This window comes from Stigmatopora nigra, chromosome 19 (assembly GCF_051989575.1).
Source record: "Stigmatopora nigra isolate UIUO_SnigA chromosome 19, RoL_Snig_1.1, whole genome shotgun sequence".
Classification (NCBI taxonomy): domain Eukaryota; kingdom Metazoa; phylum Chordata; class Actinopteri; order Syngnathiformes; family Syngnathidae; genus Stigmatopora; species Stigmatopora nigra.
This window is the reverse complement of record NC_135526.1, coordinates 7,470,490-7,497,264: the sequence shown is the minus strand read 5'-3', so window position 1 is coordinate 7,497,264 and position 26,775 is coordinate 7,470,490. Positions and strand designations below refer to the sequence as shown.

Genomic DNA, 26,775 nt, shown 5'->3' with positions numbered 1-26,775 from the left:
AACAGTTTTTTTGTTTTAAAGGTATGTTAAGGATGGTGCAAATGCAATTGTAGCAAAAAAAGAGATGATTTTAAGTTGGTCTTTATATAAAAAAAAATGGTTAAAAAAGCAACCCCTGAAGTTAAACATTATTATTTTTGTGTTGTTATTTAACATCCATGTTATTGAAGATTCACAGCAATGTATAATATTGTATTCTTTTTTTTTTTTGGTGGGGGCTGATGTAGAAAATATTGAAACGCACTGCATTAGTTGCATTAATGAATGTTAAAGTTTTTCAGGGGCTCCACTCTAATAATTGTTCAACTTCAGGGGTTCTCCTCTTGGATGCTTAATACTTGAACTAAAGATATATAGACCTTAAACCTTTAGTTTACTCACAGAATTCCATCATTGTTTTTAAAATAATGTTTTAACTTGGGATTCCACGGATGTCGGAAAAAGATGTTCAACATCGTCAAACTGTGTTTGTGTGAATCCAATGTGTGTGTAGTGAGGTTTTGATGTGGTAGTTTTTTTTTTTTCAACAAGATTCACATTTATGTCACAAATGGATCAGAGAACTTTGCGCGTCCTTCAGGAAATGACCTGGAAAGAAAACACACATCCGCTGTTGACTATTTTTGTATCATATATTTATGTTTTAATTCAAGGCTCTGGTCAATGCCACAAATAGATCCCACTGCCACATTGGCCCACAAACACGCTTCCTTTTCATTCATAATAACTTTGTTGTGAAACTTTTTTAAGACAACAAATGGCCCCATACCCTACCGAGTTAAACATTCCTGTTGGGAGTTGTGAATTTCAATATGTTTGTCTTATTGTGAATAAATTAAGAACATCCTCCTTTATATGGAACCAATTACTACTGCTATTGTGATCCAAAGTAATGCTTTTCTCTATTCTGGGTTTGTGTGCCCTCTAGTGGCAAAAGTAAATGCACTCAGAGTATGCATCATTCCAAACTGTAATTATCATTAACCAATTAAAACTATATATTATATCGTTAAGATAATTGGAACCCATGACATAGAGCAAGAGCTGTGTGCCTAAAAATGTCTTAATGATAAAGTTAGTACTTATGAAGCTGAAACAAGTGACTTTTTGAACACTTAGTGCAAACTAATTTGGATATAAAATCTAACTAACAAAAAGTTAAACAACAAACAGGCAAAGAACTCTGACTTTCTTAAATACCATGTTCTTTATTGCCAAAATATTCACATTTACTATAAATTACTCCTTCCAAATGGGCACTTTTATTGCTCTAAACACGTTAACATCACTAGGCTTTTGAAAAGGCCTTTTCCATAACATATCGTTTCTGAGATATCTTTTTATGCTGAGTTAGAAATGTGCTGAAATTAGAAATCAAAATGTTTTTGTTGAAAATAGACTGAAACATGATAAAATGTGAAGTTACAAAAATATTTAACCATATATCAGGATTTTTCCTTATTCAAGGCACTAACTTCTTAAGTTATTTACACCTTGTTAGGTAGCATTGTAACGGATCGATTTCATTTGTGATCTGCCTTCAGGGACTGAGCAATTGTGAAACCTCTTATTGAGAAGTTGGAGAACCATGTGAATGACTCATGAGTCATGTTCACATGCAATAGCCACAAACCTTAACCAAGGCACTAAAGCGGAACATAAAAACAGGGCTATCACCACATTACAAGATCCATAGTTAGACTCATATATTGAATCTGAATAAAATTATACTCTTGCAAGATAACACAAAAATCAAAAAATAGTTTCCAAATAAGTTATTCACTTCAACACAATTCCACAGCCCCAAAATGACGCAAGATGTTGATAAAGTTTATACTGGAAAGTGCTTTTTATCTGATCAAGAACCAGGATTGACAATATACAACGGTTGTCTGTATTTAATCATCATTTGTCGACTACGCAAAGACATCTGATGCGAGTCTTGGCCTGAAGGTTGGATCACGTCGTGGATCCTCAGCTTCTTCCTCCAGAGAGTACGACGCCGGCCTATGCTTGTGCTTTCTCCTTTGGCCTGACAGATGCGGCTGGAAGAGGCGACTTATGGTATTCTTTTTGGACAGTTCCGGCCAAATCTCCATTCCCGCCGACGAGTCGGCAGATTGCTCGAATTTGGGCGCTCCTAGCATCTCCTTGACACTTTGCGCCGTGTCCTGGTGCAGGTAATGGTACGCCCTCTTACCATCATTGTCGCGGACCTTCACGTCAGCGCCGTACTCGGCCACCAGCATAGCCGCCACGTAGTCCTGCCGGTGCAGGGCGGCCACGTGCAAAGCCGTGTAGCCCCCGCGGCTCCTGACATTGACATCCACACCCGCGCCGACCTTCTGCGATGTGTCCAGGATCTTCACCAGCATGTCTCCGTTGCCATACTTGGCCACCCAGTGCAAAGCGGTGAAGCCCGATGTGAAGTCCCGTTTGCTGGCCAACTGGTGGTCTTTAAGGAGGAGCCCGTAGACCTGGCTCCATTGGCCCGAGGCGCATTTGACCAACCACTCATGCTCCGACGGCTCTAGCGGGACCTCCGAGTGAGTTCTGGACTCGTTGGAAACCTTGTTGGTCTTTGATTCACTCGGAAAGGAATCAAATTTAGGTGGCTTTTCTGACTCCACCTTGCTTGTAGGGGGCATCCTCAAGGGCAAAGCGTATGGTTTGGGAGTCACCTCCACTTTATGTGCTTGCTTGATTTTCATGTCAAAACTTTTGCACCTCATCAAGGCTAACTCGAAAGGAGAGAGTTGTTCAGCGAGTTCTGGATCCTTTACAGATCCACTTATTGAGTCCGCCTCCATCTTGAGCGGACCCTCTACCTCTTCCTTTCCGGTCCATCTTTTGGTATACTCCTCCTCCTGCTTACCTTTAACCTCCTGTCCAGAAGGTTCTGATGAATCTTTCTCCAGAAGACCCGTCTGCAAACAGCTTTCTTGTTTCATTTCTTCATAGCACCACCCCAGCTCACTTTTCTCTTCCTGTCCAGCATCACTCTTGAGGTTCACAACAAGTTGACCTTGCTCACTGTCTTGCACCAGTCCAGAACAACTTTTGGAGTCTTGGAAGTTCTCAGGTGGTACCTCTTGTTCAGTCCCAGGCTTTTCATCCTCCACATTTTGTATGATTTTATGCCGGTATGCTTTCTTGAGCTGTACGTACTGGACGCCGTCGTCGCCTCGGTTCACGTAAGCGACGCTGTTGACGAGGTTTTTGAAGAGTTCCCTGTTGCGAGCCCTCTCGTCGAGGTCAGGACACTCCAGCGCGCTTTGGAAGGTCGCCACAAGCTTGGCTTTACTTACTCGGCCGCCAAGGGACTGAAGCACGGAAACAACGGTTTCTCGGCACAACGACATCTTTTCCCCCCGGGAAATAAAAGGGAAAATAGAGGCTTCCTCTTTTGCGCGCAGTGAGGCGCACCTTGACCGGCTCCTCCCCTGGTGCCTACCTGCGTCTTTGTATGACGTCAGCCAAAACGCGCAATTTCTCAGACGCGTGTTTTTTTTGTTCCCTTCCATGACAACTTTATTTTTAATTGTTAATAGTTAAAATGTTATCATTGGTGAAGGGGGCTTTGCGATTATCGATCCACGATGTTTTTTTTAAATATAATATAGCAGAAAGCAGTAAACAGCCTTGAGCTGTTATTTAGATTTCCACCAGTGTCACACATATTTCTTCAGCTCAAGTCGTGGCTTGCAGCAAGCAGCGTCGTCACATTCTTTTTAGACGAGGAGAGGGAAGTTTCAGACTAGTCGCCATGTTGCGAATAACCCTTGTCTCGCCCAAAGATAGTTCAAACAACGCTCTTGCATCGTTTAAAATGAGTCATTTTTAGGATTATTGAAACAAAACCGATACATGCATCATTCAAATATATTTTTGTCTTTTTAAAGGGTTTTTTTCCAGTCTTAATGAAGTACTTGAAGACCAAAATGCCCATCTAAACGGAAGTGGAGGCTGTTTGCCTATTGACGACGCTGAACTGACGTGTAGGGTTATCCTCTTGCTGCTTCCTCCTTCTTTTTCCGTCTTTTTCCCCGTATGTGAGCAAGCAAGTCGTCTCTCCCCCTTCGCTCCCACCTCACGCCCAAAGACGGCACATTCCGCACCATGGCAGCCACGGACGTGGACGTGTTTTCGGTAAGTCAACCGGCATGGATCCTTCATTTTTATTAGGCGTCCTGATAAATTCCTAGGGCAAAAACGCGGGCGATCTCTGATTTACGGAGAGTGGTGAAGCGCGTGTGGTAAAGCCTCTCCCCCGCCTTAGGATCCTTCCAATGTGGGCTCAGCCCACTCGGTGAAAGGGTTTTGTGGAAGCAGGTTAATATAAATATTGGATGTTTTGGAGTTTTAGATCGGTCTGTGTAAATCTCGTGATGATCGCTCACTGTGTGGGTGTTAACGAAATGAATGTGGTTTAAAAAATAAATAAAAAAAAACATACTGCATTGGAGATCATGACAAATGTGAGTTAGCTATCAGGTAATGCTCCACTTTTGCATGTGCCTGAGAAAGATGCTTCTACTCAGCTTTGCATGTCAACTTCTTGACTAGGGCCTGTCAGAAGGCATTAAATCTTCTTCCTTGAGTCATTGTGCAAAAAGAAAAAAATGTGCTCATCTCTGCATGCCTCAGTGTGTCATAAAAGACATGAATACATGAAATATGTCAAAAATGTTATGGCATTGCTTACTTTTAGTAGAGTATGTCAGATTCATAACCTCTGCAACTCGACATGTCTTTTTATATGTAAAAATGCAGTCTAAATACATTTAACTTTCACTTTATGTTGCATTTATTATTGTCTTTTGGAACTATCTGTCTTATTATGTATACAGTATGTCCTCAATGGTTCTCATTAATCCTTATGACTTAGGTTTCGATGCATCCTTATAACGTGGGCAGTTGGCGGTAGTGAGTTTTAAGGATAAAGGGATTAAGCAGAAGCTTTGGGCTACTCCTTATTTGTGCAACACGTCTGTAAAAAAAGGAACTGGATCAAATGCTCTGTGTGCTGTTGAGTTTTTAGTCTACATATAGTACAGTTGGACTGCTGACTGGGCATTTGGAGTATAAAATTGGGGCATTGATTATGGGGGGGAAAAATGCTGAGAATGCAGAGCAGCGGGCCAGCGGTAGCGGCTGCACAGCTGGGGCCCGACTGACTTCCTGTCTCTTTTTTGGGAATTAAATGAGACCACATTGAACAAACCCATGCCGCTGGTGTAAGGGTATACGGCTATTGATGGGCAATGTCAGCGGCACGTGGCGTGGAGGTCTGGCACAATTTTGTAGGCCACACAAGGCGATCAATGTGGCAGAGTTACCCCTCCACTGTTGTTTTTTCCCCATTGATTGGAGCAGAGCACGGGCCAACGCGTTGCAGCAAGCCGGTTATCTAAAGAAGCCCTCGGGTTATGTTTCAACGCCAACATGTCCGGGTTGTCGTATGAATCAGTGTTTCATTTAGTTGTGTATAAGGCAAGAAATTATGTTACTACATTTGGAATGAACGCAAATCTAGCCAAGGTTGAACAGAACTTCATGCTTGGATAATGCAATAACTTTGTTTTCAATGATTTGAACTGTGATGTTCAATGCAAATTGTTCCATTTCTGGCACGTTTGGCTTGGATTTTGGTTCACAGAGGTCGTGAACTAGTCTCACCGTGTTCCCGGTCCCCTAGCATACTGCACCACTGTTATATAAGAAAAGCCCTACAACCTTGTCACCATGTAGGGTGCTTACTGACCCCGAAGACCATTGTCTCTCTTCCCCTTTAGGCCTTTATGCAAGCTGGAATTATCATCAAGGAAAACTGAAGGGAACTTTCAGCAGACTAGAGTTATGCCTTCTACACCACGAAGATCCTCGCAACTGTCCTTTGCTTTTGTGTACTGTACAGCAAATTGTATTTATAAGAAGACCAATTCTCAGACGCATTCCAGAACTTAATTATTTAACACTACATACAGGATGTAGTGTGTCAACAGTGATGTATTGCAACGCTAATAGAGATAATATGCTACAAGTGCCTCCAGGAGGGCTTGTCAAAGTCAACATTGTGCATAAGAAAGACATCAGCACTGCCATTGCTATGTGAAAGACTCCAGGATGAGGTCAGAGGTGCTCAAAACTCAAGCAGTCAGTGTAAGTTTGGATTTAACAATTGTAAAAATAAAACAAAAAGGTCTATTTTGATTATCCCCCACCAGAAAATAATGGAAATTGTATAGATCCATTCAAGAGTTGGGACCTTGATAAAACATGTCCAGGAAATTTGAAATAGTTCTTCATCTAGGTCTGAAATGGTTTCATTGGGAAACACAGCTCATTTGATTTCCTCCAAAAATTCAAAACATAATCCCTCCCTCTAAGATCCGCCATTCATCCTTTTTATAGTTCTGTTCAAACAGAATGGACACTGGAGAATAACACTTTTAATAGGCCAGTGTGTACATGTCAGACATTTTGTGCTGGTGAGCCAGGACAGATTCTGCACTTTGTATGAAGAAAACATTTCAAGAAAGATGCCATCATTTAATTAGAAAAAATGACTAATTTTGAAGTTAGGCCTTGGTGAATTTATATGTGGGAAATGGTAAGACAACCTTTTTAGGTGGCATGCTACAATGGCCTAGATACAGCAGATAGAGGATTCCAAAATTTGATTCGGTACTTAGATATGGCTTTTGTTTCCTTACTCGTCTTTGGGAGGCTGCACGCACTCAAATATTTTCACATTGAATCTTTTCCGCATGCTTTTTTGGCTTCTGAACGATGCAATCTCATTTCTCCCAGTCAGTCAATCCTGTCCCATGCACTCTAATAAATCACTGGAAAACCACTGTGTTTTGTATCCAGGGACTATTTTTCTGCTTAAGTGACAATTCCTTAGAGTTGCACTGTTTTTATTGCTTATCTTTTTTTGTTCTCTGCTTTCAATGCATCTTTTTTTTCGTAAGTAGTGCGGACTTGACCCAAGTTTTCTGGTGATTAGTGTGTTTTTATTATCTACTTTTTCTTTCAAATCTCACAAAGATAAACAAGTCTGGTTAAACAGTTCTCCCTTTCATTTATTTTGTCTTTCCTGTGGGCCGCAGATGAGCGAGGGGGCGGAGCAACGGCAACGCGTGAGAAATGCCGAACAGGAAGGGAGGACACTGGAGTCATTTAACAGAGGAAAATATTTTAGTGTCATTTTTGTAACTCAACATACTGTTTTCCATTCAGAAGCGCACATCTCTAAATGTTGAATTTTTGACTAATCACACTTATATTTTTTGTCATTTTAAATTTGGAGTTTCATTCTTTGCCAGGTTCTGCCTTTAAACAAATGCTTGATGAAAGACAGTTATTCTGAAGCAGCAGCTTCAAATTACGACACTGAAAAGATGGCCTTTGATTAAATCAGCATTTTGGTCCTTGACTGAGAATTTTAACCTGAGGACTTGCATGTGGTTTTGTCATGGACGTTATCAGGTGACAAACTCCCCTCACGCATGTTTGACTTATGTCTTGAGGGTCTCCAGAAGACTCTGTCTGACCCAACATCTGTTCTCGACACCTCATGCCGGTCCTGCTGCGGTCCACTTGCGTTTCATTTCCTTCCTTGCCAAGCAGACACATGAGACTGAAAAATAAGCATTGAAAAACAATTGCAAGTTCTAGCATAGATTTTAAAGTGGCGGTCCACACTAGCTGTCAAAAGTATTGAAACTGAATTGTTGTATCTGGGTCCGGTCCACTATTTGATTGCAAAAGTATGGATACAGGTACGCAGAAATCTGTTGCCATGCGGTAAAAGGGCTTTTCTATAGCATCACTGTCTTTTGATTATTGCTGGTTATCTAGTGTCCTTTATAACATTGTTACTTTGTTCTAATTCCTGGTCATTCCTGATATAGATTGCAACCTTTATCCTCTAATTCACTGGGAGGCACCTGTGGTCCCTCCCTACAATCATTTCCTGTTGTCCTAAGCCATTCTTTGGCCTGGGAACTGTTGTTTCCTCGGGGATGGATGTCCCATGACTGTTCATTCCAGTCTAACTTATTCTCATCAACATTTTTGTTGTGTTTCAAAACACATCAGCATGAACCTAAACACGAATAGGGGTTCAAGGTTTATGATGAATGAAGGGCGAATGTCTTGCAATGTGGTCACGTCTAGCCGAGTGTAACGCTCAGACTGCTGCCCATGTGTGACGTCAGCCTTCAAGAATGCAGACTCTTTCATCTTGAGTTGCTGGGCTGCAGATCTTTCTGCTCATTGGCCGCCCGTCTCGGTGGTGACGATATCATACTTTTGTGTCACTCACTCAAAATGTATTAAAGAAGATGCAATAAAAAGTCAAAGCATTTTATTCCCCTTTCTGACTTTTTTTTCTTTTCTTTGTGTTTCTTCCAGAACGAGGAAAAGCGCAGCCTCAATCTTGGTGGCCATGTTGGATTTGACAGTCTCCCCGACCAACTGGTCAGCAAATCGGTCACTCAGGGTTTTTGTTTTAACATCCTCTGTGTAGGTAAGTAAATATAAATAAACTGACACTCATTGGTTCAATTCATTCCGGGGCATACTATACAAGTCTTTCATTGATTACAATATCTAAATGTATTTTAGTCTGGTGTTTGTGGAAGTAAAAGCAGTGTTTGAATTGAGACATATTGATCGCCCGTGAGCTATAGAACCCTCCCCTCCACATGGTTTGTATTAGCTCACATTACTTCCGATTGTCCTCAGGGGAGACGGGCATCGGAAAGTCGACGCTAATGAACACGCTCTTTAACACCACTTTTGAGAATGAAGAGGCCAGCCACTACCAGAACGGAGTCTATCTACGTCCACGGACGTATGACCTCCTAGAAAGCAACGTTCACCTCAAACTCACCATTGTGGACACTGTTGGCTTTGGGGATCAGATCAACAAAGATGACAGGTAGGAGGGTCTTTATTAATTTTTACTTAAACTATGCACTTCCAATGTTATCCTCCCATAACATAATAGTGAACCTTAATAGGAACTGTACATTTAGCTCTATATTTGTACTTGAAAGTGATCGCCACCGACATGTTTTGTGATACTTTGAGAAAGTATTTTTCTTGTGTGGTTGCCATAAGTAGTTTCATGCTGTTCAGGATTTAAATGAGAAACACAGACATCAGATCAGTGCATGTTCCCGGACATTTTTTATTTCCCAAAGGGACCGAAAATATTACAACGAAAGTGGTAGGGTGAGGGGGGGCTTTACGTTTATCTGAGAGAACGAGTTGTTCTGTTCAGAGTTAGAACCCTGACCAATAAACGACATTCGCATGCCCTTTTAGAGCGCCCTCCTTCATAAGCCTTGTTAAAATGGCCACAGCCTGCAGCATGCTGTTCAAAGGTCAGCAGCAGTGCATTCCACATTAGAAGATTGGAAATATGTAAGCGGAGAATGCAGTGTTTGGAGTTAATTAAGTCAACAATGAAATAACGGCATCACTAAATTCAATTTGTGACCATCAGAAAACTTTTCTTCGATGTAACAGGTTTCAAATAACTGAGTATATGTGCCTAATTATACCAACTGTGGTAACCAGTGTGGCTTTAAATCCACTTTTAATTCTGCGAGAGAAGCCTCAGAGGGTAAAACAACACAACACAAGAGACAAGGCTCATGACTTGGCTGTGCAGCCTCAAGCTGGGTTCTTGCTAAAGTACTGTATCACACCAAAATGCAAGCTATTACCCTTGTGACAACCCTATTTACACTTGAATTCAGCACAAGCACTAACAGTGTGAGTGGACATGTTTGGTATTATTAGTGAACGAGATAAAACCTATTGTTTTTCTCCTTTTGCAGTTATAAGCCCATCGTGGACTACATCGACACTCAGTTTGAAAACTATCTTCAAGAAGAGCTGAAGATTAAACGCTCACTGTTTAACTACCATGATACCAGGATCCACATCTGCCTGTACTTTATCGCACCGACCGGACACTCGCTCAAATCCTTGGACCTAGTCACAATGAAGAAACTAGATAGCAAGGTAACCTCCTTAGTTACTCTTGGTCTATTGTTAGAAAGTAGTTGTATCAGCGTAGTAAAATCCTGATGGCCTTTCATTCACAGTGGTATTCATTTCATTCGCCTGAGCTCTTTGCCAAGGTGTTGTTTTTACTCTTTTTGTTGAAATGAATACAAGTCAATCTAGGTGGGGGATTGGAATTTAGGACCTAAACCACCAATTCTAAAAACAAGCAAAAAACCTCACAGGAAGTTGAATTGTAATGTATTTCATCACAAATCTAGTATGTACCTCTGACATTATTTAAGTATCATAGGAAAAATGTGCCTGCCTTGGTTTTTTTTGTCAGTGAGCCCATTCATTTGAGTTTATTTTGGCTTTAAAAGCTTCTGTAGCAGGAGAATTTTGGAAAAAGCTTGTTGGTTGAAGCCAACACGTTTCTTTTATTACAATGATGAATTTATATCCATCTGTCTCTTGACCACGGTGGCCACAGAGAATGCAGCATGGAAAAATGGAAAAGAGGAGGAGGAGGGAGGGGGACTAGTGGAATTTCAAGGAACATTTCAATGTTTTTCTACACAACTCAAATGTTCACTGCTGGAAACAGATACAAAGTACAGAACGCTTACTTAAGCGCGCAAATATATAATGTAACGTTGATTTACGCATTTAAAAGTGGCAGATTTATCCCTGTGTGCCTGGCGACGTAGTGCTAATAAATCCAGAATGAAGCAGATGGTCAGCTTGTGACCAAAACCTGCTGGCGTACTTGAACTATCAACGCTTGACTGCACTGTTCTGCCAAATGGATACTGACGCTATTTAAAAACAATGACTTAGAATGGACAGCCAAATGTTGCTTGCAAAGTATTAATTTTTTTGCACAGGCTATATATAAGATCTAATCTCTTCTTTTTTTTTAAGTGGAATGTTTTTCTTAATACAGCAAACTAGTTGAGAGGGATTTAAATGGGCAAAATGTGTCAAATATGTCCGACTATGGTACGGAATGTCCAATGGTCTTTCAGCATTAGGCTAAATGAGTCCCCATAGTTCCCCCTACTCTAATCTCAGGATTTCTGTCCCACTATTCTCACCATAATGGCAAAGATAAATATTGTTTCATGTGGTGTTTGGCATTGAGTGAACTCTACGGCAAAAAAATAGTGAAAGAAAGAACAAAATATATTTGACTGTGGAGGGTAGTCTGAAGTGTGTTTCCACTGCAGTGATTATGTGCATGAACGTGGAAGCTAAGCAGACACGGAAGCTGTCACAATATGAACAGGGAAAGTGGACCAGAAAGAGCTTTTCCCTTGTGGTCTGTTCAATTTGCTGTCAAGGCAAGACAATGGTGTTTTCCTCCTCATTAGTAGAGTTTGAAATTGCACCCCCATGACATACGCACACACACACACACAGACAGGCTCTCTTTCTCTTGAAGACATAACTGAGTATTCAGCTTGGAGGCAGAAACACAGATAATCATTTTGTTTTTCAATGAGCCTATTTTTATTCCTAAATGACAGGGAGTCTTTTCTAAGGATTTTTTTTTTTTTATAGGACGCAGATTCTTTCCTTTTTGTGAACATTTTTGCTTCTCTTTCCTGTAGTAATCTCCAAGACTGGACATTTGGGTTTATATATTTTATCTCCTAATGTAAAGCTCTCATGGTTTTGGAGCTATTTTATTAGCCATTACTAAGAAATAAATAAATCTAAGGCTTTAAACCTGATTTCATGCTGCAAATGAATAATGTAGAGACGTTTTGAGCCTAATGTGACTCCCGAGGAGAGTTCGCTTTTGCTCTGATCTGCGACTGTGGGAATCTTCGCTATTCTCCCAGCGGGAAGATTTGAGGAGCATCTGATGTAGATTCGAGATGAAGCTCAGTTTGTTTTTACAATCAGGATTTATTTACGTGAGTGTCGCGTTGTCTGATTGCTCTTGTTTATCACACTTCCCTGCACACTTATTTCTACCCTATGACTAAGGGAAGCAAATTCATGCTCTTTGTAATCCACTTAAGATAATTTGTCTTTGCATAGTGTGTGAAATGAAGGCTGCTGCATGCAAATGTCCTGTCAGTTGCGATAATCGTCACAAGTGAGAACGCATCTTTTTTTTTTTTCTCTCAGAGTGCTGCACTGCTGCCATAATTGACATTTTTTGCTATCTGACTGTTACAATCCTAAATTTATCTTCTGTCCCACAGGTCAGTATCATTCCCATCATTGCCAAAGCTGATACAATCTCCAAGAGCGAACTCCACAAATTCAAAATCAAAATTATGAGTGAGCTTGTGAGCAATGGTGTCCAGATCTATCAATTCCCAACAGATGACGAAGCCGTCAGCGAGATCAACTCCTCCATGAATGTGAGTGCCTATAAACATATTCCAAACCAGAAAATCTCTTATTAACCATTGCAGTCTTTTTCAAATATATAAAAAAAAAAGAAACTTTACGCCATTCCACTTTTCCAACTGCACCGCCTGTAAAATTCCCCCCCGGATAAATAAAGCTAGGTTTAGTTTGACATCTGGCTTATCCTCTCCTACTTTCTTTAGCTATTCGCAGTGGGTGACATCACTAACTTGTTATTCCACTAAACCAAGAACAGGCCTGTAGCGGGCGTCAACTCGCCACCTAATTTTTGGGGTTGTGTGTTGGGCACAGATACCTGACACAGAATGGCAATAAGAAAATGTGTGTGTTGAGTCATACCACCAAAATAACCCCCACTAAGCCACATTTTAAACAAGAAACAGATCTGCGGTGCTGCTCACATGACCGCATGCCCTTCTCATGTGGGCTTAATAAGAGATCCCTGCTGCTGTTAAACAGCTTCTTTATTGTCTCTTCTTATTTTTCCAACTATTGGGAGTTCTTGGGTCATGATGTCCTCCACAAAAGACGTTCGGACTTTACACGGCCGTTTTTCCTTAGTTAGTAGATAGTACTGCCGGATGGGAAAATGCCTTTTTCGCCTTCATTTTTTTTCCACATGATGCCACCAAAGAAAAAAGCTGTGTCTTCTAGAACCAGCCAAAAGAAAAGCAGTTACCATGGAAACATAGATGGAGAAATGCGAGGCATCCTGCGTTCAGACCAAGTTAAACCGTGGCGTGAAAATGGACGAAATGGAGAAAGGCTCTTGATTTAATTTTACTGGCATTATAATTGTAGACGTCCTTTCTTTCATACTTTTGTTGTAATTTTTTTTTCTTACATAAATATCAACTTCTACAGTGAAATCCTACTTATGCGGAAATTGGGTTTAAGTCGGCCAAGTTGAATAGAAACTTGTTTGTAACGTGATAACTTCCTGAACTTGTAAACATGGAAGAAATGATTGTGACATGTCGTCAGTGAAACTGCAACCTCTTTTGTATTTGTGCAGGCCCATCTGCCTTTTGCTGTGGTGGGAAGCGTGGAAGAAGTTAAAGTCGGGAACAAAACCGTGAGGGCGAGGCAGTACCCCTGGGGCGTCGTGCAAGGTGAGTGTCCACCAGTACCTTGTTTTTGTGGGGGTCTTTTTGGATGTAAGGGAGTTGTATTTCTGTAGTAAAGTTCACAAGGTGGTGCTTTTTTATGCTCTTGCTTTCTCTCTCCTTTTTACTCCAAGGGATAAATAAGCAAAATACCAATTATGTATTAGCCTTTTTGTGTTAAAATAGTCTACATTGTCTATAAAATATAGTATTGGAAGGATTTTATAGTTTGGCCTGTGTACTTGCTATGAGAAATGTATTGTTTTGGTGTAAAAGGGATACTACATTATTAGCAGAGGACATTATCATTTCAAGGATATTTTTGCACACTACAGCCTACAGCTGTGACTTTGACTTCATGCTGAGTGACACATTGCATTTAGTGAGAGATGAGCAGCAGGGACATTTTGTGCAAATGCCACCATTTTTTTTGCCCTCTAACCTAGTAAGGATTTTCATCTGAAAATTATATATATATATATATATATATATATATATATATATATATATATATATATATATATATATATATATATATATATATATATATATATATATATATATATATATATATATATATATATATATATATATATATATATATATATATATATATATATATATATATATATATATATAAACATATACATATACATATACATATATATATACATATATATATATATATATATATATATATATATATATATATATATATATATATATATATATATATATATATATATATATATATATATATATATATATATATATATATATATATATATATATATATATATATATATATATATATATATATATATATATATATATATATATATATATATATATATATATACATACATATATACATATATACATATATACATATATACATATATACATATACATATACATATAAATATATATATATATATATATATATACATACATACATACATACATACATACATACATACATACATACATACATACATACATACATACATACATACATACATACATACATACATACATACATACATACATACATACATACATATATATATATACATATATACATATGTATGTATGTATATATATATGTATATATATATATATACACCAGATTCCCTCGTGTACTCATCCCAGACAATCTTTCACAATCAAGCAATTTGAATCTTTTTGTGGGCTCTGTAACGCATTTCTCCTATGAAAGAAGACTTTGTGCAAGATTAAACAATATGTTGAGGGCAAATGTCATATAGGCACGTTATGCTAACCTTTTGAAGAAGCCATGAGACATTTTTCAGCAGAACAGAAGGCGAACTGTTGACTGGAGAACAGGCTTTGGGATTCTGTCAATGTATGTGTTTCCCTTTAAGAATGTTATCTCGGTGCTCCAGATGTTTTCTCAGCTATTTGTCGACCCGTACTTGACTGCGTTGTATGCAAACGTGGAAACTATTAACTACTTAGCTTGCATTTGGTTTCTCTGTTGATAAGTGAATAGCAAGAGCAATGCCTGCTTTTTGCCACTCTCTATTTGCATGCTTCTGTTTGCAGTTTGTGTGTGCATGCAAGCCTGTGGTCAGCGCAAACAGGATGATACAAATGAAGAGCGCTTGGCTAGTCAGAGTGAATCCCTCACGGGACACATCATGTCCGTTGAACTTGTTTGCTTCTTCGGCACGTCATTCCTAAGGATAAATCCACCCTGACAACATCTTGGCCATTAAACTTAATCTAGTTGGGCTTGATATAAGAGTAGTTTATTGTGTTTTATTTCATTTTCTTCCATGCAGGAAAAAAAAATATCAAAGCCCTTATTTTGAAGCACAGAAAATGTCATCGTTTTTGTACTTTGTGCATGCATAACTTGTGGGTTTGCACTGTTGGGAAATCAAACCACCGGCAGTTTCCTGTCATTATTTGGAAAGGTCACGCACCACAAATACCTCCTCTGCCCCTGAACCCAGCAGATATGAGATGACAGAGAATCTCTTAGATAACATCACGCTGATCTTTACTACCAGACAGATTGTAAATTGATTAGTTTTATGGTTCCATCATCAAAATTACATTCCACAAACTAGAGACTCCATCACTTAAATAAGAGAAGAGTCTTTTTGTCCACTGCTTTCTGTCCGTCAGGCAGGAAGCACATCCTGTTCATCCTCTGACTGTCACAAAGTAAATAAAAATGTAGGGAGGGGGGGGGGAATCCAACTTTCTTTTTTTTTTTTAAATGCGGTGCTTGATAGATTTATGATGAATTAGAGAGGATGTGCGCATTACATTCCTTTCAGAGATGTTTTTATGATGTTTTTAGCAAGATGTAAAGGAAAGGAGGGTTAAAAGGGGACAGATGGGCTTTTGGAATGTGTGGAAAATCCAAGCTAAAAGAAAATACCTGGCAATAAAGCCACTGTGAGAGTTCTCATTTATTGCACCAAGGTGCCAATTCACAAATACTATAAAGGGATTGTATTTACCGAAATTGTAGCTGTGGGCATTTCATTCTTTATTGATTTTTGGAACAATATGAAAACATTTTGAGTTAAAAGAAAATCGAAAAACAAAGTTACATCAACAAAGTCTCTTTGAACTTACTAGATGAAGGTCATTTTGATAAAAGGAATGTTATTTGTCTGTAATGTAAGACATATTAGGCAATTAATCAGCAACTTCTATGGTCATAAAACTGAAATCTTTTTCTTTTCAAGTGGAAAATGAGAGCCACTGCGACTTCGTCAAGCTGCGGGAAATGCTGATCCGCGTCAACATGGAGGATCTGAGGGAGCAGACGCACGCCCGCCATTATGAGCTGTACAGACGCTGCAAGCTAGAGGAGATGGGCTTCAAAGACACTGACCCAGACAGCCAGCCATTTAGGTAATGAAAGGACAAAAAGAACATCACACCAAATGCAGAGTCTCCAATCTTACCCATCCTTCCATTGCAGTCTCCAAGAGACCTACGAAGCCAAGAGAAAAGAGTTCTTGGGAGACCTGCAGCGTAAAGAAGAAGAAATGCGACAAATGTTTGTCAACAAAGTTAAGGAAACGGAAGCAGAGCTTAAAGAGAAAGAGCGAGAGGTCAGTATCCAATCAGAAGATCAATAGACTGTTCTATGGTATTAATGGAGCTCTGATTGGTTGGCAGCTACACGACAAGTTTGAGCAGCTGAAACGCATGCACCAGGACGAGAAGAAGAAAGTTGAGGAGAAGCGGCGAGACTTGGAGGAGGAAATGAACGCCTTCAACAGGAAGAAGGTGGCCGCTGAGACGCTCTCCTTATCCCAGCCGCTCAAGAAAGACAAGGACAAGAAAAAGTAAGTACTCTTCCATTCCTATTTTGTGAAACCACTCCTTTTTTTTTCTTTTTTCTGCCCCATATTCCTCTCATTGCTTAAAAAAGGCCCTTACTATGCAAATTGATAACCTTGCTTTAGAAAGCAATCCAATATTAGATTGTGAAGGACTTAGATTGGTTGACTAGCTCAAATATTAAATAATCAATAGAAGGTGTCTGGAATGTATGGCTCACAAGTCATATATGGCTCTTTGCTGAGCATCTCTGGTTCATTGCCTTTTACTATTTTTCTTTCATTCCACATTCCGATAAAAATCGCACAATTTAAATGATATCTTGCCCAGAAAGCTTATTCGGCTTATTTATTTCGGCATTTTACATTCATTTAAAATGTTTTATGAGAAAAATCTTGAATAATGTGCAGATTAGTCTTTTATTGTTTCTTTAAATCATGATAGGATTTTTTTTTGGCCTCTACATGCATGTATATCCATACACACATGCTAAAATAATATCCACAGTACACTTGTCAAGCATGAAGGGAAGCTGTCATTTTTGCAACCCCCGTTGGACATTTCTGTCCTCTTGCACTTTCTTTTTTTTTTTTGCTATAATTGTTTAAGCCACTCACCCACCCACTCAAACTTGGTCGAGTGTAAAAATGCCTTTGTGCACGTGTGTGGAGACCCTTATCATATGTCCACATACAAGACAAGATATTCTTGTTTGAGATAATAATCATGTGACGTGCGAGGCACACATTCCCTTGCGACCTTGCCACCAGCCATGACTGTTCATTGGAGTTTGACGGTCATATTGGCCCAGATGGCACATCGGTAATTGTCGCAGTAAGTGCTTTTGCAAGTGGTATTTCAAAAAATAAAACATAAAAACCTGATTAGAAAAAAATACTTTCCATCTTCCACCATTTGTGAAGTACGTAATTTTATATATATATACATTTATTTAGTTCTTATTTTGGATTGGGATGTCATCTGTGGGTGTACACACGTTCAGTTCACATTGACTAATTAAAAGACAATGATCTTTATATAAAGACACTACTCAGCGGGTTTTAGGTCAGGGTTTAATCTCTAGCAGTTAATAGCAGTTTCTGCCTCATACGTTTTAGCATGTGGCTCCCTCTAGTGAGTTTTCATTTTGTCACAATCCTTTAATGATCTTTTCTATATGCCTTTTCTCCTCGCCTTTTCCTTCCCATAAGTTTTTTTTACATTTTTGATTTACTTTGATTTCTCATTTTTCCCCTCAGTTAATTTATGGCTGCTGTTTCCCCTCCCAAAAAAAACATCACCATGGATTTGTCCTCCATAAAAAAACTACGACGACGACATCATTTCTCTTTTGTTTTGACATTCCATCTTGACTTTGTGCACATGGACCAATGGTGAAGCATGGTGAGAAACTTCACTCTGACTATATTGGCCATCTTTTATTCAGGAGTTCCCCTTTTGTTTTCTCATTATTATTGTTATTTCTGGACACTTTATTTGAATATTTTGTGTTTTTATTCTTTTTTTGCCCCACCCCTCATCCCAACAACACACTATATGTTCAAACCCATTCATGAACAGCTTGAGGCTGTTTGGTACTACAGTGTAACTTAACAGTGGGGCGTGCGTGCTTATAATAATTATTGTTCTTTTCATATTTTTTAGTGTATGTGAATATTGTTAGAGCTTACTCGACCTACTATGCAAAATATTCTGGGAGTATTGTACTGTAATAATTCAGGATTAATGTTAACAGCGTTAAATTAACACACACAAAAAGCTTTCTGGAGCAGCTGTGTTTACTGTCGTTGGAAATAAATGCAACATTAATATTAAACTCCCTCCTACTGCCATACTGCCGTCCAGTAATGTTGTGTTTTTCAGCACAGTGTTCCCTTGGGTTGTCAATGGTGCAAAAGGGGTGGAGTGGGGGAGAGAGAAAATATGACCGGAGAAATTATGGTTTGTTGACAGTATATTCCGTTGTGTATACATTCTCTTCACACCACCTGCAGCAGGCTGTAAGCAAACCTAAAATTTTTAAAAAAGGAAGCTCACTTGACCTTTGATTAGGTTAACATAACGATTATCTTCCTTTTGGATAAGATTGTATCAAGAAAAAAACTATTCAAAGAACACATCTACAAAAAAAAATTGAATAAATATCTATTAAAAATAGTTTTTATGAATATATATATATTTCTTTGACATGAAGTACAAGCTAACACTAAATAGTGGCTTTTCCTATCCAAATTCCCCACAGTGCAGTATGCATTGACTGTTATAGTATACTCTTAGAGTGCCTATTTTTGTTCTCAATTTCCCTAATTTTTTACCATGATTTCAACTATTCATATTGCTAGGTATTTGAGCAAATTCAGTAAATAACTTAGAAAGGACATTACAGTAGTGAGACTCAACTTTTGACTCTCCCTAGACAAAATGGCAATTATTATTCTGTGTGCACCACCTGCAGGGCACACTGGACCTTATCCAGCAATTCAATCTGCTAAGATGTTCATTGAATGTATTTAACTGCAAGATTTATACGACTTTCTATTGTACATACATAAAAAAAAGTTAAACACATTGCCTTCTTGAGGTCATAGCTTTATTTGTGTGGTCCAGAAGAAAAAAAAATACATAGTAGCTGCCTGGGAGACATGAGAAAGAACACTTGTGGCTAGTTTCAGTCAATTGTCTGTCAGTAACCCTTTTAACATTCAAAGAACCAGAAAGGTAAATAAACTTAATTTTACATGTACTCTTTAAGTAAGATAACAGTGCTTAAGAGCTTCAGAATATTGAAGTAATAACAATGGCTTTATGAAAGTTGGGAATTAAATAAAACACTTTTTTAAAAGTCTTCTTAAAAGTGCTCCTGTTATGGTTAGACCAGTGCACTTAATGGGCAAAAAAAGAAGATTTAAGCTCCCCAAATCCATAAAAAAAGTCATTCCTAACCTCAAATGCTCACCTGAAGTTAAAACAAAGCCAAATCTTTTGGAGATAAAACAAAATAAAGCATCTCTGTAAAAGACAAACAAAAAAATAATAGAAAATGATTTTAATGGACCGCTTTTCAGCCAACAGTGTTTTCAAATGGAATTGAAGGACAAAATGTCAAAATACTAACTGGATGCAGCATGGAATCAATGTATAAAACCTCTTCATTTCAAAAGTAAGAATGAAGTTATTGCACCGTTTTACACCTATACATCTCTAACTCGTTAACTATATATATATATACAAAATGTGAATCATAAAATAATGAGAATTAAGTAGGTTTGGCCACAACTTAACTTGGGGGATACAACGGCGGACAGGGGGAGGTACTCTCCTGTGGGGAATCGAAAATCGATCCGCATACACTGCCCGCAGAGTCGGCGCCCTGCTCTTCATCGTACAAACGTCTCAAACCATCATAATACTCATCCAAGTCCCCGAGCTGGTCCACGGACTGCCCCTTGCCGATCCTCTGCCGGAGGTGACGGGCGGGGGTGCGGATGTGGGCGCTGTCAAAGATGTAAACGGCGTTGGTGGGAACTGAGAACTCCAAGCTGCGGAGATGCTCGTCCACTGACTCCTTGCAGTGGATGAACTCCACGCTGTCTACCTTGATGACACAGTCCACAGAATACAAAATTAATACGACCACTTTGTAGATAGAAAACGAATTTGCTGCATTAGTCAGGTTTCAATGTGACTTATATTGTCAACACAAAATCTTTTTTTTTGTCCTTCATGAGCCCATTTCATCCAGCATGTGCCATCTCCATCAAAAAGTAGCTTCAACCTTCCTATGTTCAGAATATGGGATACCCTCATTGCAGGTAAAGTATTCTTTACAGTCACATACATCTTTTGGACGTTGAGCCATCATATATTAATTCCACTGATGGTGATAGAGGTACAATCCATTTTAATGGAGTGGAAATAAAGTGGACCATTATTGCCACCAAGGAGTTAATTTAGGAAATAAATTTAAATTCATTGGATAATTAGGTGGAAGTTTGCTGATACATTTCCTTACTTTCAATATTGTAGTGATAGGCCAAAGTTGATGTTTAGGAATACAAAACAATACATTTTTTATCTTGCAACATCAATGGCATCTAGTGAGTTATGGTCAAAATAATTCATATAGAGAAATAATTGTAGGAGAAAGTGAACTGCTCGGTCAAAAAAAGTACTTTTTTCTTACTTGTGCTTTCTTCAGCAGGTCTGTAAAAACAGAGAACCAATCAGGTGTGAGCGCCTCCAGCTCCAAGGTGATGATGGCCAAAGCTAACGTGGAACCCTTGAACTGCCAAAGCTGGTGGCACGCCATACAGTGCTGCACCTGCCTGGTCCACAACGCCACATGGAAGCCCGGAGGTCTCTTCTGACGGTCCAAGGACGGGATGAGGTGAGGGTGGCCGGAAACCAACAGGGCATGGAACTGCAACCAGAAAGGCCCAACATTAAGCGCATGACGTCACCGTTGTCTATCTGTTATCATCCTGGATCTTTCCCCAACATGGTCAGTCAGTGTTATTGAACCAGAAGAGCAATCATCGCTTTTTCTCGCAAACTTCAGTCTCATTTGCGCACCCGTTTGTATTGTATCGTACATACAGTGATTTTCTGTGCTCCGACCATATGCCTCAAAAAAAACAACCTGAGTCAGGACTAAAGAGTAGCAAAATTCATTCATTCATTCCGGAACATTTCTATGGGTTCAAGAATGGATAAGGCACAAGGTGTTTATCTAGAGATGCGTTACAATAAGCCATGTTCACTTTCTGCTTTCAAGTGGAAAGGAGTTATGACTCAAAAGAGGGTATAACTAAAAATCTTTATTTATTTTTAATTATTTGCCTTTGCAAAATAGTCCAGAAGCACCTCATTATTGTCACTGCCATGCGTCTGTGATGAACACCTATAGATTTTATTGACAAGGAAAGAAATCTAGGAAAAGATATTCTTTCGTATTTATTTAAAGATATTTATTTGAACAGCCTATAAAAAAAAGATGTCTTTATTTTTATCATTATTTTTTTAACTGTTATATGGCATCTCTTTATATTGGAGTCTTTGTAATAAATGTAAACAGTGTAGCGGTATCCCTTCAGCAGCGTAATGCCTCTTTCCACTGCGCTGTCCTCTCGTGCTTTTGGTTCTCCACTTAAAACAGATATGAAAAACTAGGCACTTTTCCCCGGATATTTATGTGTGGGGACTAATTTTAGGACAGCAAAAAAAACTGTCTCAAGCACCAAAGAGGAACAGCGACAGGGTAATCTCAAATTAGGACATATACTTTTTCATGGATTGAAGAGATTTGAATCCTTGACCAACCAGCTGTGATCATACCTCCTTGCACAATGGCAAAAAAAGTACATATAGCAGAGCATTACGAGTACCGTGTAGTGGAAAGGCGGCATTATAATTTAATCCTGGATAGGAATTTGATAATATCTTGACACGATTGTGGTTATAAGTTGCTGTGGAAACTGTTAGTGTGTTGCGAATGTAGGTTGACCAGATTAGCTGCTCTTGTGGCTACAGGAGATAAGACGAATCGGTGAAGGCGGGTAAATCTCTTTTAATAATCACCGCCTCATGTGACAGGATGTGTGCAAAAATAATGTTAAAGGGCGAAAGATGGTCTTACAATGTGAAGGAAATCGACGGGTGTGGAGGTGTACAAGTCCCAGTGCAGTTTGTCTAGGATGATGCGCTCCATCCGAATGATCTCCGCCGTGGAAAAGCAGCATCCGCTCTCCGCAACCAAGTCGCTGACCGATCTGATGATCTGTTTTTCGAAGCGAGGCAAATAAAGGCGTTGTTTGGACGTAGAACCCAAGTGTATGTGTTGGTTTGTTTTCATTACCTCGTCTTCCTCGTTAATTTTGGCTCCGAGGACCAGTGAGGTAAAAGCCATACATTTGAGGTATTTCGGCTGAGCCTGTGAAAAGAATGTCACTTAAAAGTTGTTTTTGGAGCGAATAGTCATGTGAATTAACATTAAATTGTACCTTGACGATGGAGAGCAACCTGTTGAGAATGCAAACACCCAACGCCAATGTCTCTGGACAGAAGTGCAATCGTCTATTCACGTCCCAAAGCCACATGATCATTTCTTGGTGTTGGCATGATGAGATGTCACAACTCTGAAGGCACAAAGTTGGGAAAGTTTTCAAATTCTGACCAAATCCCTCCTCAAATCTGATTTTTAGGACTGACTGTTCACATTTTTTGCCAAGTCTCCATATCAAATCTGGGCCTTTTTACACTGCGTCACATTATTGAATGCATCTGTGTTTTGTGACTGTTCAGACGACATGAGAGACAACCGTTTTTTTTAATCTGAATTGGCTAAAACGTTGATTTTGGGTGCCAGTCAGTCCAGGAAAAGATGCACACACCTGGACACATTCGCTCTTGAAGATGGGGGCCTTCCAGAGACGAGCCTCCCGTACCAGCGCCGTCTCCAGCAAGCCGAGCAAGCGGCGGTTCTCTGCGACACTTGGACCCCTCATGGCCAGCACCACCTGGACCACAATGGAGTTGAGGTCCACACACCTAGAACAGGGTTAAAAACAGGTAAAATTGAAAAAAAAAAAAACACTTGAAAACACCACTGCAAACTCGGGGGGCCCAAAAGTTACATACGTCATCTAACAACATTACACTAAAAATAAATGGATCATGGATTAGTAAAAAGTGGACTGAAGGTTAACGTGAATGTAAACTTGTGGAAGACTATCTTCCCTAGGAATCCAAACTGAATTTATTATTTTGTCTCAGGTGAGATCACACCCATTATTACACTCCTAGGGTTTATATTACCATCTGATATACAAATATAAAATTGATAATTGTAATAGAAATTGAAATGTAATGTATAAATAATCTAAAACCATGTAAACATGCAATTGATTCACCTGATTAATTTCCCGGGAGGAAAAAAAAACGGCAGGTAAGTTTTCTTTTTATATTTTAAACATTTATTTCAATAGATGTAAAATGCATTGCGATCCGAAAGGAAATTGTGTGTGTTGATATGATAAAAATAGCACTTAATACGTTAGGGAACGTAGAAATTTTGCACAAAAAAACAAACGTTGAACACAATGCAAACTGATCAGAGAAAAATTCCCAGAGACGTTTGCACTAACAATAACAATAGGACTTGCCTATCCGTTCTTACCTCTTCTAGTTGAAATGCACAATATTTCTGCAACGGAGGGTTCATTTATACGTCTTTTGAAAATTAATCCATGGTGACAAATGAACAAACAAACCAGGACGTTACGATGGAAAAAGAGCAACGTTTAGAGCAAAATCTCGTGCCTAATCCACAGTGTGCAGCCACATTATATGTTTGATACTCGGATCGCTTGAAAAAAGAAGAAAAATGAATGTAAAGAAGAAGCGCCCGTGCAAAAACAAGCGCAAAAACAAGACAGGAAGCAGGAAAAAAAGCAAGCGATTGAGGACAGTCTATGTTTTGAACGAAGAAGCCCTGCCCCTTAGCCTGACGTCACTGCAACGGATTTGTGTTAGTAGGTCACACATCCGGGACTTTTGCATAAATGGGCGTATAGAAGACTTTTTTTGACCGCATAAAGACCTGGCATCCACGTGCATAAACATCACATTCAAGGCCAATAGGACCCACCATATGGAGTCCAAATATATTCCCACCAGTTGTCAATTAATCATAGATGTGTATTCTTTCATTCATGATCCCAGCCGCTTATCTTCACAAAGGTCACGAGGGTGCAGGAGCCTATACCATCTGACAATTGGCAGTAGCGGGGGACACCCTGAATTGCTTGTTAGCCAATCGCAGGGCACATAATCTCACAACTACTGGCAATTTAAAGTGTTCAATTAGCCTACCGTACATGTACCCGGAGAAAACCCATGCAGGGACGGGCCCTCCTTATGGGCCAGCCTCCACACAGCTCTAGGGTCCTGGGTTCAAATCCAGGTCACGTCAACCTGTGTGGCATTTGCATGTTCTCCCCGTGTCTGCGTGGGTTTCCTCTGGGTACTCCAGTTTCCTCCCACATTCCAAAAACATGCATGGTAGGCTGTTTGGATTCTCTAAATTGCCCCTAGATATGGGTGTGAGTGTGCATTGTTGTCTGTCTCCTTGTGCCCTGCGATCAGCTGACCTCCTATTTAGGGTGTCCCCTGCCTCTGGCCCGGATTCAGCTGGGATAGGCTCCAGCACCCCCGGCAACCCTGATGAGGATGAAGCGGTTTAGAAAATTAGATGAAATGAGAGAACTAAAGTATGGCAATTACCTCTTTATATTGCTTAGGCAGTCTGTAATCGCAGCTGGTTTAATTTTGTATTTGGAAAATGAATATGTGTAAATTTTTTTTTTAACCAGCACCCCCCACAACCCCAGTGAGAATGAAGTGGTTCAGAAAATAAGAAAATGTGACTATGATACCAATTCTAATGCATCTTCATAATATGCTTGGGGATGCTTTCATCAAATAAAACCAACATTTTTTTTCAAAGATTACCTCGTTTAGCAACTTCAAATCTATTTTATTTCCTTCCATAAAATTTTATTATTCCTGAAAGTTTAGTATTCTGTTTTCACTCCCTGTCAGAATTTCAGTTGGCTTTCATTCCAACCAATGAAAAGGAAAATTTAGTAGTAGTAGTATTGACCAATCTGGTGTCTTCAATTTCTGATCAGTTGATGACATCCAGGTGCAACTTGTTTCAGCAGAAAGCTGCAGTTCAACCTTCTTTGTTGGATGAGTTACAACTAAAACCTGCACATTTTTGGAAAAGTTTGCAAACTAGATTTTGATTATAGATGTTTTGTTTCATAATTAAGTTTATTTATAGGAAAAGGAAGACATTCAGATGATTTGTTTGCCAATACTTTTCCACCTTCAGAGGATTTGTTTGCCAATACTTTTCCACCTTCAGAGGATTTGTTTGCCAATACTTTTCCAGTTGCAGAGGAAGGAATCAAACTGCAAGGATGTAGCATTCCAAGACTCTTTTCTTTTTTCTCCCCCCTCTGTGCATTATGCAAAGTTTGGAAAAGCACATGGCAAGAAATGTTTGGATGCAGCATTGCAGCCTCACCTGCACATGGACAACAACTGGTAGGAAAAAGCTAACACATTTTTCAAAATGGCTGCTGTATTTCCCATATCTGCTTTGTTAAATTTGAAAAAGTAACATGCAAATTGAGTAGGATCATTTAGATTATGATGGGCTACATGCTACTTTAGAGTGACTGAACATCCTATTTTAATTTTTATTGCAAAATAATGTATGCAAGCCATTATTGGGTACAACTGTCAGAAGGTACTACAAACTGGGACATCTATGTAGGCATACTAAGTAAACTTTTAGTCATATCACAAGCACATTTGGACATTTAGAGTTTTGTGCAATGCCGACACTTATATTATACTTGAGTTTTTTGTTGTTGTTTTTTTTTTTAGTAAATCTATATTACCCAAAAGACACAGTACTCTGTGTTATCAAAGAGAAGCCTTGGGTGCCAAATTCATAAACAATCACTAACAATATTAAAGCGGGCCTTTTTTTAACATGCATTTAAACATTAAAGGAAAAATAAGTTACACAAAATTCTCTCCTGCTACTATTTAACATCATATACAGCATGGTGGAATAATTTAAGCATCAAAGGGTCTTTTCATTAAGCTTCTGACTTCAGGTAGAAAAACTTTAGACCTCCCGACTCTCAGAATATATACCTATATATAGATGAACATAGTACTTACATATGGTGAGTCTCAATGGTTTCCTGTCCTCTGCTTGTAGATCACGTATAAAGTAAAATATGTAATGCACGACATGTGGCACTTGACTTTCCAAAGTGTCAGTGCAAGGCCATTGTGGACTGTAGTGACCAAAGAATGCTGCGGCACC

At 39.2% G+C, this 26,775-nt stretch overlaps 3 protein-coding genes and 1 long non-coding RNA gene across 6 annotated transcripts in view; 2 read left to right on the top strand and 2 right to left on the bottom strand.

Annotated features, from left to right (window-relative positions):
- Positions 1-885: 885 nt before the first annotated feature.
- LOC144212444 (ankyrin repeat domain-containing protein SOWAHC-like) lies at positions 886-4,295 on the bottom strand. The gene has a single exon (XM_077740314.1). It carries the CDS (start codon positions 3,522-3,524, stop codon positions 1,917-1,919), a length of 1,608 nt encoding a protein of 535 aa, XP_077596440.1. The 5' UTR covers positions 3,525-4,295; the 3' UTR covers positions 886-1,916.
- Positions 3,755-22,698, top strand: septin8a (septin 8a). Of its 3 annotated transcripts, none has more exons than XM_077740318.1 (10): positions 3,755-4,149; positions 8,422-8,536; positions 8,755-8,950; positions 9,858-10,044; positions 12,243-12,404; positions 13,430-13,526; positions 16,247-16,415; positions 16,486-16,618; positions 16,686-16,855; positions 21,070-22,698. In XM_077740318.1, the coding sequence occupies exons 1-10, from the start codon at positions 4,120-4,122 to the stop codon at positions 21,236-21,238; spliced, it is 1,428 nt and encodes a 475-aa protein (XP_077596444.1). In that variant the 5' UTR covers positions 3,755-4,119; the 3' UTR covers positions 21,239-22,698. The 3 variants fall into 3 exon arrangements, with proteins under 3 accessions (XP_077596444.1, XP_077596445.1, XP_077596446.1); XM_077740319.1 differs by having other exon boundaries at positions 3,756-4,149; positions 21,073-22,698; XM_077740320.1 differs by lacking the exon at positions 21,070-22,698 and adding an exon at positions 18,110-18,703 and having other exon boundaries at positions 3,765-4,149.
- ccni2 (cyclin I family, member 2) lies at positions 22,179-26,775 on the bottom strand. Its single transcript, XM_077740321.1, has 5 exons — positions 26,628-26,775; positions 23,261-23,417; positions 22,871-23,005; positions 22,726-22,800; positions 22,179-22,647 (listed from the first exon to the last, which is right to left on the bottom strand). Coding segments are annotated over exons 1-5 (534 nt in total). The 5' UTR covers positions 26,630-26,775; the 3' UTR covers positions 22,179-22,482.
- The window catches only part of LOC144212450 (uncharacterized), an 85,744-nt gene continuing 84,853 nt past the window's right edge, over positions 25,885-26,775 (top strand). The window contains exon 1 of the long non-coding RNA XR_013329770.1: positions 25,885-25,979. This is a non-coding gene — a long non-coding RNA (uncharacterized LOC144212450). The remainder of the gene's footprint in view (positions 25,980-26,775) is intronic.

What these genes read in the sequence shown, in the direction of transcription:
- LOC144212444 (XM_077740314.1), bottom strand. Translation starts at nt 3,524, where the DNA reads ATGGAAGGGAACAAAAAAAACACGCGTCTGAGAAATTGCGCGTTTTGG.
- septin8a (XM_077740318.1), top strand. Translation starts at nt 4,120, where the DNA reads ATGGCAGCCACGGACGTGGACGTGTTTTCG. An exon ending in CGGACGTGGACGTGTTTTCG is followed by an intron (nt 4,150 to 8,421) that starts GTAAGTCAACCG and finishes TGTTTCTTCCAG; the next exon opens with AACGAGGAAAAGCGCAGCCT. An exon ending in AAAGACAAGGACAAGAAAAA is followed by an intron (nt 16,856 to 21,069) that starts GTAAGTACTCTT and finishes TGCTTTCTTCAG; the next exon opens with CAGGTCTGTAAAAACAGAGA.
- ccni2 (XM_077740321.1), bottom strand. An exon ending in TCAAGAGCGAATGTGTCCAG is followed by an intron (nt 23,006 to 23,260) that starts GTGTGTGCATCT and finishes TTGTGCCTTCAG; the next exon opens with AGTTGTGACATCTCATCATG. An exon ending in GGTTGCTCTCCATCGTCAAG is followed by an intron (nt 22,801 to 22,870) that starts GTACAATTTAAT and finishes TTCTTTTCACAG; the next exon opens with GCTCAGCCGAAATACCTCAA.